Here is a 17,909-nt window from a genome sequence, read left to right on the forward strand (position 1 = left end):
AAATAAGTTTATTAAGTAAATAAATAAGTATGAACTTATTCCCCAAGTGAATCTGGACTGTATGATTTCAATTCTTTTAAGTTTGTTGAGGTTTTTTTTTATGGCCCAGGATATGGTATATCTTGGTATATGATCTATGGTGCTTGCAAAGGATGTGCAGTGTGCTGTTGTTGGGTGGAATGTTCTATAGATGTTGATCAGATCCTGCTGGCTGACAGTGTTGTTGATTTCCTCTATATCCTTGCTGATTTTCTGTCTAGTTCTTTTGATTGTTGAGAGAATAGTTGAAGTGTCCAATTATAATTGTGTATTTCTTTATCCTTTCAACTCTATCAGTTTTTTGTATTAATAGACTTTTTTAAGAACAGTTTTAGATGTACAGAAAAAGTGAGTATATAGACCCCACCTCCATTTTCCCTATTATTAACATTTTACAGGACTTCCCTGGTTGTCCAGTGGCTAAGACTCCACGCTCCCAATGCAGGGGTCCCGGGTTCGATCCCTGGTCAGGGAACTAGATCCCACATACTGCAGCTAAGAGTTTGCATGCTGCAACTAAAGACCCCGCATGCCACACTAAAGACCCTGCATGCCACAACTAAAGACCCTGCATATCGCAACTAAAGATTCTGCATGCCGCAACTAAAAGATCCCGCATGCCGCAACTAAAAAAGATCTCGCATGCTGCAACTAAAAGATCCTGCATGCTGCAGTGAAGATCCCACGTGCTGCAACTAGGACCTGCGCAGCCAAATAAATAAATAGATAAAATATTAAAAAAAAATCCAGCTACAGAAAAAAATCTTACATTAATATGGTGCATTTGTTATAATCAATGAACCAATATTGGTATATTATTACTAAATAAAGTCCATAGGTTAAATGAATAAACTAATGTCTTTTTCTGTTCCAGAATTCCATCCAGGATGCCACATTACATTTAGCCATCATGTTTCGTTAAGTTCCTCTTGGTTGTGATGTTTTCTCAGACTCTCCTTGTCTTTGATGATCTTAACAGTTTTGAGGAGTATAGTCAGGTATATTGTAGGATGGACCTCTATTAGAATTTTTCTGATGTTTTTCTCATGACTAGACTGGGGTTATAGGTTTCTGGAGGAAAACCACAGATTAAAGTGCCATTTTCATCTCATCATATGACCTTGATCACTTTGCTGAGATAGACTTTGTCAGGTTTCTGTACTATAAAGTTATCTCCACGCCCCCCCCCACCCCCAACCTCCCACCCCCCGCCATCGTACTGTCCTCTTTGGAAGGAAGTCGCTTTGCAGCCCACACTTAAGGAGTTATGCTCCCCTCCTTTAGAGTAGAGTATCTACATAATTTATTTGGAATTCTTCTACGTATGAAAATTGTCCCTTCTCTTCCCTTACCTCTCTCTATTTATTAACTTATTCAATCATTTATTTATATCAGAATGGACTCATGGATATTTATTTTATACTTTGGATTATAATCTAATACTACTTTATACTGTTGTTAAATTGTTCCCACTTTGGTCGCTGGGAGCTCTTTCATTTGGCTCCCATGTCCCTTTGACATGCCCCCATCAATGTGTGGGTTTTTTTTCCTTTTTGGGCACTTCCTTACTTTCTGGCACTATAAGATTCTCCAGGCTTATCTTGTATATTTCCTGCTTCTGTCATTGAAACAGCCGTTTCTCCAGGGAACCCTGATTCCTTTTAATAGAGCTTGTTCTAGCTCAGGGCAAAAGCTAGATTGGTGTTGCCACTTGTGGTTGTTAATGGCAAAAGTGACCTCAGTTCTTCATTTCTCCCTGCTTTGCTGTGTGATCTTGCATCTCCTCCCACTAAAGAGGTTGTTATTGGCTGAATTATGTCCCCTCAAATTCATGTGTTGAAGTCCTAACCCAGCTCCCTATAATGGATTAAAGATTATTCAGCAAATATTCAATTGCTTTCCTCTTCCTCTGGGAGCAGAATATATTTTCCTGCCCCATTGACTTTGGGCTTGGCCATCTGACTTGTTTTGGCCAACAGAAAATGAACAGACATGATGTGGTATGAGCAGAAGCTTCCAGCATGCTTGCACAGTTGGTTTTGGCCTCTCGTTTACTTGCCATTTGTCATAAGAAGAACAGGTCCCTGATAGCTGATGTTTCAAGGAGAATATGGAGAAAGGGGAATAGATGTGAGCCTACAGAAGCCTGGAACCAAACCTACCGCCTGCAGACAGACACATAAACAAGAAAAACAAATGCTTGCTCTTATAACCTGTGAATTTAAGGGTGGCTTGTTTTGCAGCATTATCATGGCAATAGTTGACTGTTACACCTCACTATGGGGGAGTCATCTAGCCCAAGAGGGATATTTCTAGGCACTAGTGATAGAGTGAGCAATGGCCCATAGACTGGGAAGCCACCCACGGTACAGGGTGGTACAGTTCCAGCAAAGGGGCCTGGCAGGAATGGGCCAAGGGATTCAGATTCCTGGAGGGTTCATTTCATGGCTTGACTCTGGCTTAAGGAGCTGGAAGAGATAGAAGCCAGTGGCATTTTTTAAGTTCCATTCTACCAGACTGAGGAAGGATCTTCTAACTGCCACTGCCCAGTTCTCAGCTCATGAGGAAGAACTTTGTTCTAAAAATTCAGAGTTGCTGCTACTCCTCTTCCACCAAATGGAGCACCTGAGAAACTACAATGTTTCCCTCTGCTCTCAAGGTCCCTTCTGACCCAGACCCACAAGCTTGGACAGTATTAAAGTCTTTGCTGAAGGTAGAGAGTTCCTGCAGGGAATCAAGAGGATGGGTGATCATTACTGTGTTCTCGGCTGCTCAGAAAACAATTCTTGGCAGTAGGACAGTCCTCGCTAATCTGATCATACCAGGTCTCCTCCTAAGTTAGGACTTTGCACCTGCTGTTCCCTCTGCCTGGAATGCTTTCCCCCAGCAATCTGCATGGTTTACATCATTACCATCTTCAGGCCTTTTCTCACACATCACCTTCTACCTGAGACCTTCCCTAGGTACTCAAACTGAAAGTGCCACATCCTGTAGCCTCAACACTTCCTGTTCCCTTTCCCTGTTATATTTCTTTTGCTTATCACCATTTACTATATGTTTTGTTGTTATTACCTATCACTCCTGTCTCTCCTGAAATGAGAACTCCATGGAGACTGACTTTTTTTTTTTAAATGGATGTATCCCCATTGACTGGGCACATAGTAGGTGGTCAGTAAATATTATAAAATGCATGCATTGTTTATTGACCATCACCTGGCCATTTGTTATTGGTTGAGAGGCATCAGAGGGCACCTGGGCCCATCTGAGCAGGTGCATTTCCCACCTGGGGTTGGAGGAATACCAAATGCCTAATCTGTAAGAGGCCCAGGCATTTGGCACTTGTAGGCTTGTCTACTAGGGTGACTATTCCCTAAGAGCTTGGACATAAAAGCTCTCAAGACTGGCTTCTGAGGGTTCCACTCTGAGATTGGACACATGATAAATGAGATTAGAGACAAGTAAAGCAAACTTAGAGGTACAGAGTGAGACAAAAGGCTGGGATTGAAGCATGAGATGGGAGGATGGAGAGGGATATATGATGGAAACAGAGGCACAATGCACTGGGAGATGGAACCCTGGCCTGGGGACCGATCTCCATGCCTGGTGCACTAAATAAGTGACTCTTCCCTTTAACTTCCTGGCTTGGCCTCTGAACTCACTAGTGGCTTTCAGACCACAGTTTGGCTTCCCATCAGGTTCATTTATCATCATGAGGACATTGGCTTGTGTGATAGTTAAATTATAGTTCCCATTAAAAATGAGCACATTGGCTTTGAGCTTATGATCTTCATGTCCTAGTGAGTTAGGCCATCTGTGTCAGCTTATATGAGACTGTGGAACACCGTGGAACACCGACCAGACCCATTTTCTAGACCTGTAATACTGAGGACCTGTCCCTTGGCTGGGGGCAAGTTCATTGAGCAAATAATACCTCATTGAGCCTTTTGGGGCACAGCCAGCCAGATATTTTGTTGTGTCCCCTTTTACTTTTTATTAGTCTCTTTCAAAATCCCACACATTTGGTCAGTTAGGGAAAATGTCCTTGAGGTAGAGGGCTTCCAAAAAAAAACCCCTTGTGTTATGTTTGTGGTGAGAGGGGGAACTCTTAGCTTATGCTGTTTCAGATTAGATAACTGACACAGGCTTGCAGTGTGGTGACTCGCCTTTGTGACAGACACTGAAAGCTGCCTGCCTGATATCCATTGCTTCCTCCTGCTGCCAGAATCGTGATTTTGTTCAGAACAGCAGTGTTTCCAACGGGAGGCAATGATCCACCTTGCCCTAAAGCAGGGTCAACAAACTTTTCGACAAAATTTTTTTTTTTTTTTTAATTTAGGCTTTGTGGGCCAAGAGATAACTTTCATACAATACACCTGTCATGAAATATTCTCTTGACTTTTTTTTCTCCAACCATTTAAAAATGTAAAACCCATTCTTAGTTCATAGGCTGTACAAAGTCAGGTGGTGGGCTAAATTTGGCCCACTTTGCAGACCTCTGCTCTAAACCAATCACTCCATCTTGTTTTTTATTTTACCAGTCTCCCTTGCAGGGTGGGCATGGCACCCACTTCTGGCCCTTAAGACCTACGTGGAGGTGTGCTGGGGAAGGGTGGTTTGGGGCAAACTTTATTATCTTGATAAAAGGAGGCAGATTCCATAGCCCAGACCCTTCTCCTTTTTTCTCCTGCTTGAATATGAACGTGAGTTATGGTGCCATTGGTCATGGTGAAGCAACAAGGAGGATAAAAACCGACACACTGAAGACTATGAAGCAAAGACAGAGCTTGTGTGTGTGACTTACACTGCCAGAAACTACCTACTTCATAAATTGTCAGGTGAGAAAAATAATGACCAATGTTTAAGCAGCTTCCTTATTACTTGCAGCTGCATTTTTAACTGATCCAGTGTGCTAGAGATGTCCTTCATTATGTGCTCCACCCCTCCCCCATCTAGGAGAATTACTCTACCCACAGACACCGGTACCCAGACAGCTGTGTTTTGTATCACATGCTCCATCTCATTCCCATCTGCCTGCTCAGCTGTTCAGACCTGACCTCAAATTAGTCAATCCATAGACTGGCTAGTGAACCACGATCTTTGTGGCTGGTCTCAGGAATGAGAGCTGAGACTCCTATGGTTTCTGGCAGGACAGAAAAAGGTGGATGCAAACAGCATGATGGAGTCACATGAATGGCGAACTCCTGGAAGGAATGGCCACAAATGTCATGGGTGAGGTACTCCTCCAGTGCATCCTTCCCTCCTGCTCCTGGCTCTAAAAGCTCAGCCTGTTGTGGCCCCAGTTCCTGCATTTCTTCTTGGTTCCAAATTCACCCTGGAATTCCTGCTTCATTCTTCTCCAGAAAAGAGCAATTTGAGAATGTAGGCCAGGGGCTTGTTCAGCACCCCCTTTGTTTCCCTGCTTCCACCAAGGGGTGGATGGGAGAAGGGAAGAAACGCCAGCCCAGACCTGCAGGAGAGCTGAGCACAGCCCCACTTCCCAAAGGTACCACCCCCAGCACCACCTGGGTCCACTGGGCTCCCCAGAGAGCTATTCTGAGCTGAGAGGCTACGGGACGGATTTAGCCTTTACAAGCATCTGGTTTTGTGCTTTGCTGAACCACAGAAGAAGAAAAAAAAGGAAATTCTTTTGCAAGTGGACAGTGAACATGTAACCTCCTGGGGATATGACAGGATGGGAATAGAAACAGGGTCAGGAGGGCACTGAGGAGTCAGGGATCTGACAGGTCACCAAGGTCCCAGACCTTTCCCCAGGACCTGTCAGTGCCTGGAGCAGGAGGGACTAAGGGACTAGGTTGTAGTGGTGGTACTGGTGGTAGTGGTGGTAGTGGTGGTGAGGGGCCTGCAGGGGAGAGTGGGGCTCCAGGTGGGTGGGGTGGGTGGGCTGCAGGGCACCTGGAGCAGGAGGACTTCTTTCTGCAGAAGTCCAGGGTGTAGCTGGCTCTCTGGCTGGTGAAGAATACAGGTTCTAGCCCGTTGAGGACTGGTGGAACCAGCTGGGGGGAGGGTCTTGCAAAGATGGTGATGTCAGCCAGCCATCAGGTTGGCACCGGGGCAGTGTCCCAGGCAAGGGTAATGGGGCAACTCCATCAATCTAGGATTTAATGAACACTTATACCTAGTCTGGAGCAGCCCTGGGTCAGACAGTCCACTTCCTCATAGTGGATGAAGACATGGATTCTATCAGTGGACTCTAAGCCAGGATGAGCTTGATGTGAGCTACTGGAGAGGCTGAGGGCTACTCAGGGCTTAATTCTGAACAGGGGGTCTGGGAAGAAGGTCTTGGGAAGATAATGGTGAGTGGAGAGGGCGGGCAGGCTCAGGGCCTCTGGGAGCCTGAAGCCTCAGCATCAGTGGCCTTGTCATGCCTGCATGGAGTAGAGGACATGGCTTTGCAGGAGGCTGTTGGGCTTGTATTTGAGGTGTCTGGGGTCATCCAGAGGAGGGTGAACACACATTTAGAGCTAGAGTAGACCCTTGGGATCCATTTATGTTCAAGAGGTCATTTAGATGATTTGGAGTGGATGAGATTGGGTAGCAAGTTGAGATAAGAAGAAAAAAAACCCTGGGGGACACTTAAGGGCATAGAGAGGCACCTGCACAGGAAGGGGGGAGAGAGAGAGAGAGAGAGAGAGAGAGAGAGAGGGAGGGAGGGAGAGAGAGAGAGAGAGAGGGAGAGAGAGAGAAAGAGGGAGAGAGAGAGAGAGGGAGGGAGAGAGAGAAAGAGAGAGAGAGAGAGAGTGGGAGAGAAAGAGAGAGAGAGAGGGAGAGAGAAGATCCCAGGGGTGTGGTTCAGGCAGGACGAGGAATATTTCAGGAAGCAGGGAGCAGCCACCAGTGTGGACTACGGCAGAGACGGGGGCGGGGAGGAGATTGGGGAAATGAAAGGTCCCAGGTGACTTGCAAAAGCAGCCCTGGGGGATGCTGGGACAGAGGTCCTGGAAGGAGTGTGGGAAGCAAGCAAGATGGGTGGCAAGAGCCCAGCTGGAGAGGGAGGGTAGACTGGAGCTGGGGCCTTGTGAGGGAAGTGGGAATGCAGCTTTCTAAGGAATTGCATGTGTGTGGGGGGAATTGGGCAAATACCAGTGCCCTTGGAGGCTTGCTTCTGTTTCTGTCACATTTCACAAGACCATCCTCCTTCCCACTCACGGAATCCTTCAGGCTTCACTCCATCCCTGGAGGATTGTGTAAAGGAACTCCTAGTCCCATTTTGATGGGTACTGAGAGTCTTCCCCGCTCCCCCAGTCACCTTGACATTTCACAGGGGCCTCCTGCAGTCTAGGGCCCCATTTTTCATATGCACCTCAGGGACAGTCTCTTTAATCAGTTGTATGGGCTGGGCTGGGGTACCTGAGGACCTTCTCCCAGATGTCCCAGAATCACTTGCAAGAGGCTACCTTCTCTAGAAGGGCTGTTGCTATTCCCTCCATTCCTCTTGGCCACTCCAGGACTCTTTGCCATGTCCTGAGAACAAGGTCAGCAGCTCAGTGCTTTACTGATGATTAGAACTGCGATGCTGGATGCCTCTGCTGTGGCACAGCCTCTCTGGGGCTCTGTAGCCCCACCCCCCTCTCCTGAAGGCTCCTTCGCTGGTGTGGAGGGCACAGGAGGAAGCAGCTGTGTGCAGAGAGTCCCGTGTGCAGGAGACACGAGCTGAGGCTTAAAGGTCAGATATGTTTTGCTGATTGATCATCAAGCCTAGAGAAGGTACTGGGCAAGCTGCTGACCCCACCTGCCTCTACACCCATTGTTATCCAGGACAGGGAGGCCCCCTAAAATCCTTCTGATGAAGGCTCCCTCCCTACATTTCTCCCTTGTCCTCACTGTTGACCTCCTGTGGGCTCAGCTGCCCTGGCATGTGGGAAACCCTCTCAGAGACCCTCCCCTGCTGTTGAACCCCTGCTGGGGAGCCCAGAGTTCAATCCTCTGACACTAGGGTCTGCCTCCTTGCTGACCTTTGCTTTGACGGATGGCCCCCACCTCTGTGAGAAGACTGTGGGGGCTGTGCCCAGTGTCCCCAGCTTTAGGGCAGCCAGTGTGCTGCAAGATGAAGCCCTCTTTGGGGTGTGCAACATGCTCCCAGTACCTGCTTTTAACTGCCCCTCCTGTTCCTTGTGGGGGTTACCAGGCCTGAAAGTCCAGTACCTGCTGTAGACCCACAGTGTGAAATTTCTGCTCCCAAGCCCAGATATTGGCTGTCTTTTTACCTTGTAATATTGGGATGAGGGGTCTGAAATTGTGGTGATCTTTTAAACAGACTACCTCCCTACTACAGGATGGAAGCTTTTGGCTCAAAATACTGGCTCATGTTGACCCCAGCAGTTGGTTCTTCCAGTTTCAGAACACCTCCACTCCAGACAGCCCAGGGTATTATCTAACCAGCTCTCCTTCCAAGGGTCCATTGGGCTACAGTCATCATTCCCATGCTGGTTGGATGTATGTGGTTGATATTATCTAGCTGAAGACTGAACTACCTGTAGTCTCTTGGGAACATGACAAGTGTTCGACATTTTACTCAAAGCTAATAAGCATGGTTCCTAGGTAGGTGTTCTCTCACCATGTATACCTGTCTACTTGGGCTTGTACATTTTTTCATGTAAAGTAATGTTTCACCCACTTAACTGATGGCCACCTTCCAGACTGAGGCCCTCAGAGCATCACAGATATATCTGGTGAGACTGAAAAAAGCGAAACTTTGTGCTTATAATTACTGTTTGTTCCCAAGACCAATCATGTGAGTTTTAAAAGCCAACAAAATGCCCGAATCTTTTGGTTATGCTGAAAGTCCCAAAGGACAGCAGCCATCAGTTAAAGAGACAGGTTGAAACTAGAAAGGTGAACACAGACCCAATTTATCCTCTTGTGGGCCTTTAGTACTTGAAGGATTTTAGAAAAACAAAAAGTAGTTCTTTATGGGTTGTAAGCTGAAGATGAACAGTTTGCACAGTTTGGACAAAATAGAAGTACTCTGACCAATAAATATGTCTAAAAATGACAAAGTTCTCCCCATTTGATGGTTCCAGAGCCCAGCAAGAAGTGATGGGCACAGGCACAAGGAGCTATATACAGTGTAAACAGTAAGGCCCTTGGGGAGACAAAGTGAGGGGCAGGGCGGAGCCTCAGTAGGGCAAAGTGGGCCCACAGGTTAATACAACAGGCTTGTAGGACAGTCATCCAATCTGCCACCAAAGCTTGTGGGTGGCAATGGCAGGCCACTGGATTCCTTCAGTCTACAGTAAGGATAACTTGTGTCCATTGAGAAGCTTTGGCCCCACTGACTTTTTCCGGAGGGGAGGCATTGGGGGCAGCCAGGCAGGGCCTCTGTGCCCTTTCCTCCCCAAGAGGAGGGACAGGGCTGCCTGGCCATACTTGGGGCCATCTACCCAGGGTTCAAGTCATGGATGGGGCAGTGTTTCTCAAACAGGGATTGGAAGCAAATGGCCCCAAGGAGCCCTCAGCCTCTCCCTTGAAAGGAGGAGCTGGGGGCATCTGTGTCCAGGAGGGGGAGCCCATAACTTTCCACCCTTCAAGGGCTTCACCCACACCTCAGTTCCTCAAGGATTCTGGAGAGCAGTCTCCCTGATCAGTTTCTGGGTCCTTGATTCTCACCAGCCTCTTGAACAAAGCCAGCCTCCATCTCCACACCCTTCTCCCATCCCCAGCACACTCCTCGGCCTAACTCAGGGGTCCTTAAATATCAGTCTCCCGGAGATGGCTAGAGTTTGCCAGTTCGTAGGCCTGGCAGGTGGTGCCCTCAGCTGCATCACTGGGGACGCTTAAGGACACAGCTTCCACCTCCAAGTGCAGGGCGCACGCAGCCTCTCTGGCGTGCTTCTTTTGCGACAGGCTGCAGACCTTGGCATGCAGCTGGGTGGTGGGTCTCTGGAACGGCACGAGAAGCCTCCACTTGCGAAAGGCGCAGGGCGGCTTTCGACGGCCGACGACTGGAGCCTGCGCCTTGGGTGTGCCTGGGGAACCGGGGGCTGAGGGCGCGGTGAGGGCCAGCAGGGCCCCGGAGGGTGCGGCGCCTGGGCCAGGAGCGTAGTCAGGGCGCGGGCCGCCATTCGAGGCTTGCCAGTGGTGACCGTAGATGCTCCAGAGGGGGCGGTGGTGCTGGCGACTACGATGGCATTGGCAGCGCAGGAGGCGGAGGAAGGCCCGCTTGAACTCCCGGCTGGAGCAAGGGTAGATGAGCGGGTTCACGCAACTGTTGAAGTAGCCCAGCCAGAAGATAACCTTGAAGACGCCCTCTGAGGGCTTCAGCTGTGGGAAAAGGGAGCCTGTGGGAAGCAGAGACCCAGGCTGGTTAGATGCTCAGGGAGAGGGAGTCCCAGGCAGTGCCTGGTGCAAAGGGGCCACCCTCTCCGCACTACTCCCCCTCCCCCCACCCCTTTCAGGGGCGCTGGCCATTCATCAACCAGTGGCTCTCAAGATATCTCTCCTCAATGAGTCCCTGATATAATTTGAGGGTGTCCATGAACTTGAATGAGGAAAAATAGTCATCTTCAGTTTTACTCACGTTTACCTGAAATTGAGCATTTCCAGCAAGTGTAAGCAACAAACCTGAGTAGAATTAGACAAAACGATATGAAATCACTGTTTTGTAGCTCAAAACTGGTGCAATATTGGCAGTTTACCCCCTAATATTAGCAGTTGCTACAGATATTTTGGAATATTGTCTACGCTCCTCACTATTTGGAAGTGTCAGTCACTAGATCACACCACTAGATCTTGTTATTTAAAGCCTTCACATGGAAACACATTGGAGACTAAATCACAGATTTCAGTTAAATGAAGTCGATTTCATCTGCAATCCTTTGTATTTTATTTTTTGCATTTGAAAGAGTAACTCTGAGAAAGGCTCCATACACTTTGCCAGATGGCCAAGTAGTCCCTAGTATAAAAAGGGTAAGAACTCCTGAATTAAATGTTGACCCAGGCTTGCCCTGAGCCAGGCACTGTGCTGGGCTCTCATCAAACACCTGAGGCCCTGCTCTCCCGGTAGCAATGTGGATCACATATCATGGGAATGCAGGTGGGATGATGGTGGTGCTCAGTATATTGGGGTGGGGGTCTTCCAGGGTCTCAGGATGGACAGGAGCCAGGCAGGATGAGGAAGGGCAGAGGGTATCAGGAGTGGAAGGGACAGGTGGGCAAGAGGATAACAAGTTTGGGGCATGGGAATGTCCTGTAGGATATGCTCAGAAAACTTCATTTGAGACAAATGGTGAAGGGCCTTAAATGCTGGGAAGTTTGGCTTTTATTTTGTGGGTAGTTAGGAGCCATGGATATTTTTGAGCAGGCAAGAGATAGTACCTAGAATTAAGCCTCAATAAACACAATGCCCATGAGCTGTCGGAATGCAGGATAGTGGGGCTGTCCCAGTGGAAGTGGGAAGTGGTCAGGAAGGCTTCTGGGATGGCTTTGAAAGGGAGCAGAGTGCCAGGCAGGAGGAGGTGGGGGCACTGGGGTCTGAGCTGTGCCAGGAAGACCCTCCTCCCTGCATACCTTTCCCCTGTCTTCCCCACCATAGACCTCAAGGAGTCATGTCTCCAAAGGCACCTAACAAAATGCAAAGACATCATCCAGGAGGCAGAGGCCACTTTGTCACCCTCACTATCCTCAACATCAGCAGGGGTTGGGGGTAGGCGGCAGGAGCGTCCCATGCCAGGCAAAAGCTTCAGGTGTCTGCCAGGCTGAGCAGACAAGGGGTAGTGGTCCTTGACAAATCATGGGACCTGCTTTCTTTTCTCCTTGCCCTCAAAGAAATAAGAGCAGTGCCCCCTACTGAGGGAGCAGAGGCACCATGCCCCCCTCTTTGACCTGGGGACCCTTGCATATCACCCGCCTCCCACCCAGTGGGATCCCTGATGCTAAGAGACACTGTGGAGGAAGAGGAGTGTCAGGCAGTATTGTGTGGCACAGCATTTTCAAACCCTGGTCACGCAGCCTTGAGCAAGTTATTTGGCCATCTAAGTCTCACTCTTCTTTTCTGTGAGATATACACAACAATTTCTCTGGAAGGGATTTTGTGACGCTTCATAAATTTCAGGGCACAAGACTTCGCAGGTTTGTAGTAAATACTGGAGTCTGTTCACTCCCCCTTTCCCTACTTCTGTGGCTTTTGAGAGAGGAGACCTCAGCCCTGGGAAGGGACCCCCTTCCCAGCTCTGGAGAGTGGCCAGAAACAGTAGCCGAGACCTGGTGGGTTTGGGGGAGGCTGGGGCATAAATCAGAATGTGTTAAGGAGATAATTTCCCTTGGGAGAAGAATTGGGCAGTTGTCCCTGGAATGTGGGGGCCACCAGCATTGACCTTAGCCTCCAGAAAGACAGCCTCTGAACAGCATCCCTCAACGGCTGCAAAATAAGACAGAGTGCTGAAAATAACTTTCTGACTCAGGCTAGAATTCTTTTATATTTAGCCCAGGATGACAAATCAGGGGACTATGCTTTAAGCAGTAAGCCAAAAGCCAGCCAAAGGGCTTTGTTATTGGTGTGGTTTTGATTCGGATTGGTGGGCAACATGGCATATAGTAGTGTGGCCTGGGCCTTGTTTGAAGCATCAAAATTCTAATTCATGCTCAACCAACCTATGCAGAAGCCTGCTGCCAGCTGGGAATTCCTTACACACAAAGGAGCTGGGATACAAACTCAGCCTTTCAGCCCCAAGTTTTTCCTACTGTGTCCTGCTGAGGGTTCTGTCTTACTTTGGGCTCTCCCAGAAGCAGACCTGAGACAAGGATTCAAATGCAAGTTGTTAATTTGGAAGGTAAATGAAACACCAGTAGTGAAGTGTGATAAAAAGAGGGAAGAGAAGGAAGCCAATGAAAGGAGAGTTAACAAGTTAGTCACTGCTGTGGGCAACTGAGGTGCAATCTCACTGGGAGCTCTGGGGGACTGGAGAACAGGACCAGTAAGGTGAGGGAGGTGGGGTATCTATACTCCCATTACCATAAGCCAGTGTTTGGGTTGCTCCCTCAGGGTGTTAATTTTCCATACTTCCTGCTTGCTGTGTGGGTGGACAGTGACGATTTTGTTGTTCAGAGAAAGCTGCAGGCGAAGATATGGAGGCAGCTACTGGGGCGGAAAGTGACCCATGTTCAGGGGGGATGGGTGGGGCACTGACAGCAGCCACCACAATTTTGTTTCATTGCTGTCTGCCCTCTGTGCACAGACATCTTGCCCGGAAAATACAGACGTCTGTGCCTTGGGCTCCAGCTTTCACAGACAGGAGCTCCTAAGAGACTTTTACTCTGTTCCTTTCACATATGGCAGTCCTGAGCCTCACACCTACTTCTGCCCAGAGTGCTGCAGTCTACCCCCTACGCCTCCTTGCACCCTGCCTCACTCTTTGCTGCCTGCCTGCCCCAACATTCTCTCTTCTGCCCACAGCCTCTTTCAAGGATCTCTGGGTTGGGGGAGGGGGGCTTGTGGGCACTTCCCTCCCCTTTGCCATGGATGAGGTGGGTAACTGTCCTGAGACTCCCGAGGGTGCTCACTGGCATTATCCCTGCAGCACTGCCCTGCTGTCAGGGCATCAGTGGACAAGCCCCTTCTCAGCCACTCCCAACTTTCTCCTCCTCCAGCCACTCTGAGTTATGGCCTCTTAGGTCGACCACTTGGTTTCACCTCTCTTGCCTTCTCAGTCCTCTCCAGCTGCCCAGCACAAGCCTCTGCCAGCCCCGGAAGCCCAGCTACAGGAAAGCCTCAATGGGTACATGGGGGCTCGGAGGCAAGGCCTCTGTCTCTCAGTACCTGGCACTCCCCTTCTCTGTCCTGAGCTGGCTCCCTCTCCTACTCCCCACATTGTCCACAGCCGTTCTTGAAGGCATAAAGCACAGCTGTGCTAACTCATCTTGGCAGTTGTCACTGGAAACAGGTGCTCATGGGACCCTCCTGTCTCTGCCTCCCGCCATCCAGGCGCCCAGCACCACCCCCTTGTTCTCCTTTCTCTTGCAATTCCCGCTTCTCTTCCGTCTTCATGTGCATCAGCTAAGTTGCCACACTGACTGCTCACTGCCCTCTGGCCACAGCGGGCTCCCCGTCTTGTCTCTGTGCTTTTGCACAGGGTCATCCTGGACTGCCCTTCCTCCTTCCTCCACCTGGTAGTGCTGGCTCCAGTGGCATCTCCTCCTGGGAGCCTTTGTCACACCACCCCCTCCCGACCCAGCAGAGTTAGTTGTATTCCCCCCTCCTCTAGCACATCTATTCACTTCTCAATGCCAAGAACACTGTGGGTAACTACCGGTTTCCCATCTATCTGATCCTTAAATGGAGAGCTCCCCACACCATCCTTGGCACATCGTAGGCGCTCCACACATTCTGACCCCCCTCTTTCTGTCACACTCTGCATCCCCTCCATTACCAGCTCCTGTTGGTCCTGAATCCCCCACTTTGCTCCATCCCCTGTTACCACCCTGGTCCCAGCTACTATCATCATCTACCTACAGTGCCCTTCCAAGTGGGCTCTCTGTTCCTGCCCCTGTGCCCCCCATAGTACCCTGTTCTCCACATAGTAGCTGGGGGGGGGGTGTCCTTTTAAAACATAAGGCTGAGCAGTTCATTTCTTCACTTAAACCTATATTCCACTGCTGACTGCAGCTTTCTGTCCTCTCTCTCTTTCTCATCTGAACTTTGACCTGCCAGCCCCATGGATTTCTCCTATCATCTCTGCTTAGCTGAGACTTCTCCTCATTTGCACCCCAGCCATTCTTTCCTCAGTCCTTCCATGCGCATGTCCTTCTGGATTTGGGTTGTATTTATCCAGCCAGATCCTAACTCTGGAGAGATTCACCCACACTCTGAACACGCTTAGGGTCTCCAACCTCAGCTCTGTGTCCTGGCTTCAAGCAATCTTGCCACCCATCCTCAGCCCACTCCCCCCGCCACCGATTCCTGCACCAGCTCCTTTGAGCCTTTACTCCTCTCCACAGGCCCTGCAGTCTGCCCCTTCGCCTTCTCCAAAGCAGTTGATCTCACTTCCTGTTTCACAGAGTAAACAAGACAAAGAAGTTGGGCACTCACTCAAACCTTCTTCACCTGTCTTCCTCCTTGGTAAGAAAGGAGTCTCTCCTCCCACCCAAGGTTCATGTCCCTACTTGTGTTGTAGAGCTCTCGACCCATCAGTCACTTGTGAGCTTGCCTCTGTCACAGCTGCACCCTCTTTGCTGGTTCTCTGGCTATGACTTCATTCTCTCCACCCTTTCTATCCACACGTGCCGCCTCCTCTTCCCCACCTGCTTTTCACTCCACTGCTTTGCCCCACTGCCCCACTCCACCCCAGCCCTCCCACATGCAGATACAGCTCTTATCCATCCTGGACACTTCTCATCTCACCCGGGGCTTCTGGGGCACCATTCTCTTGGATTTTCTACTCCTTGTCAATTGCCTTTGCTCCTTCTTCCTCATGTCCCCACTGCTACGTGTAGGAGTGCCCTTATAAGAAGAGTCTTGTAATCTCTTCTCTTTGCATTCTCCTGGCAATTTCAGCCAGGCTCACTGACTTTTGGCTGGTAATGCCCACAGTTCTATCTCCAGCTCAGTTTGCTCTCCCAAATTCTAGACTCATAGATCCCAGACTCAATTCTTCCCAGACATTTCCACTTGGATGTCTACTGGCATCTCACACTTATCCTGCCCTCATAAAGCTTACATGTCATAGGGCAAGACCAGAAATACATATGATAAACAAGGAAAATGCAAACGTATCAGATAATAAAACATGCTAATAAAAAACAAAGTAGGGAAGGAAGATACCTAGTGTGTATTTATGTATGTGTGTGTGTGTGGCTGGGGGTGGTGGTATAAATTTTGGGTAAAGTGGCCAGAGAAGGCCTGCTGAGAATGTGACGTTTGAGTAAAGAGTGGAATGAGGCATGTGGACATTTTGGGGAAAAGCATTCCAGGTAGAGGAAACAGTGCAAAGGGCCTGAGGGGGCCCTGGTATGTTTGCAGAACAATGACAAGGCTAATGTGGATAGAATGGAGTGATTGAGTGCACAGCAGAAGGGGATGAGGTTGAAACTCAACCACTACCCTCCTCCCTGCGCCCTCCTACCCTGTCTGAGACACAATCACCTCTCCCCTTGAGTAATTCAGCAGCCTCCCGACTGTCTCTTGCATGTACCCTTGCAGCCTGAAATCTACCCTCAACCTGGCAGCTAGAACGATCCTTTAAAAATATTGGGTTGGCCAAAAGTTTAGTTCAGTGTTTTCCGTAAGATGGCTCGAGTAGCGCTTAGTTGTCTTTAACTTCATTCACAACAATTTTGTTAGATTGTATTGTGACAGCTGTCATATCAGCATGCATTTAAAAAAAACTTATCAAAATTGGTGAATTTTTGTGTAGCTATTTTAATATTGAAGATGGAAGAAAAAAAGCATCATTTACAGCGTATTATGCTTTATTATTTCAAGAAAGGTAAAAATGCAACTGAAATGCAAAGAAAGATTTGTGCAGTGTATGGAAAAGGTACTGTGACTGATCGAACGTGTCAAAAGTGGTTTGTGAAGTTTCATGCTGGAGATTTCTTGCTGGACGATGCTCCATGGTCAGGTAGACCAGTTGAAGCTGACAGGGATCAAATTGAGACATTAACTGAGAACCATCAACATTATACCACGCGGGAGATAGCTGACATACTCAAAATATCCAAATCAAGTGTTGAAAATCATTTGCACAAGCTTGGTTATATGAATCACTTTGATGTTTGGGTTCCACAGAAATTAAGCGAAAAAACCTTCTTGACTGTATTTCCACATGCGATTCTCTACTTAAACATAACGAAAAGTTTCCGTTTTTAAAACAAATTGTGACGGGCGATGAAAAGTGGATACTGTACGATAATGTGGAAAGGATGAGATGGTGGGGCAAGCGAAATGAACCACCACCAACCACACCAAAGGCCGGTCTTCATCCAAAGAAGATGATGTTGTGTATATGGTGGAATTGGAAGAGAGTCCTCTGTTATGAGCTCCTTCTGGAAAACCAAGCGATTAATTCCAACAAGTACTGCTCCCAATTAGACCAACTGAAAGCAGCACTCAACAAAAACCGTCTGGAATTAGTCAACAGAAAATGCATAATCTTCCATCAGGGTAACACAAGACCGCACGTTTCTTTGATGACCAGGCAAAAACTGTTACAGCTTGGGTGGGAAGTTCTGATCCATCGACCGTATTCACCAGACATTGCACCTTTGGATTTCCATTTTTTTCAGTCTTTACAAAATTCTCTTAATGGAAAAAATTTCAGTTCCCTGGAAGACTGTAAAGGAACAGTTCTTTGCTCAAAAAGCCAAAAAGTTTTGGGAAGATGGAATTATGAAGTTGTCTGAAAAATTTCAGAAGGTAGTGGAACAAAACAGTGAATATGTTGTTCAATAAAGTTCTGGGTGAAAATAAAGAATGTGTCTTTTATTTGTACTTTAAAACCGAAGGAACTTTTTGGCCAACCCAATAGAACTAGATCATGTCACTCCTCAAGCTCAAAACCCTCTAAGGGCTGCCATTCCCCCTCACAGCTTGACATGTGGTCCTCTGACCCCCTGACACCCTCTCCTACTCCCCCCCACTCTGTTCCAGCCACACTACCCTCCTTTTGCTTCTTGGACATGCCAGACACACTCCCACCTTGGGCCTTTGCATTTGCTTTTCCCCAGAATCTTCTTCCTCCAGAAATCCACATGGCTCCCTGACCTCCCATCTAAAATTGCAGTGTGCCTGGAAACAACCCAAGGGCCCACCAACAGATGACTGGTTTAAGATGATGTGGTATATATAAACAATGGAATATTACTCAGCCATAAAAAGAATGAAATATTGCCACTTGCAGCAACATGGATGGACCTAG

General features: G+C 48.3%; 1 protein-coding gene across 1 annotated transcript in view; it reads right to left on the reverse strand.

Moving 5' to 3' along the window:
- Positions 1-5,949: 5,949 nt before the first annotated feature.
- ADRA1D (adrenoceptor alpha 1D) overlaps positions 5,950-17,909 on the reverse strand; it is a 32,911-nt gene continuing 20,951 nt past the window's right edge. Inside the window, exon 2 of the mRNA XM_082359093.1 lies at positions 5,950-10,337. Within this exon, the coding sequence (XP_082215219.1) occupies positions 9,748-10,337 (590 nt within the window). The 3' untranslated portion in view covers positions 5,950-9,747. The remainder of the gene's footprint in view (positions 10,338-17,909) is intronic.

The sequence above is a fragment of the Balaenoptera borealis genome, assembly GCF_965194805.1.
Source record: "Balaenoptera borealis genome assembly, chromosome: 16".
NCBI lineage: Eukaryota > Metazoa > Chordata > Mammalia > Artiodactyla > Balaenopteridae > Balaenoptera > Balaenoptera borealis.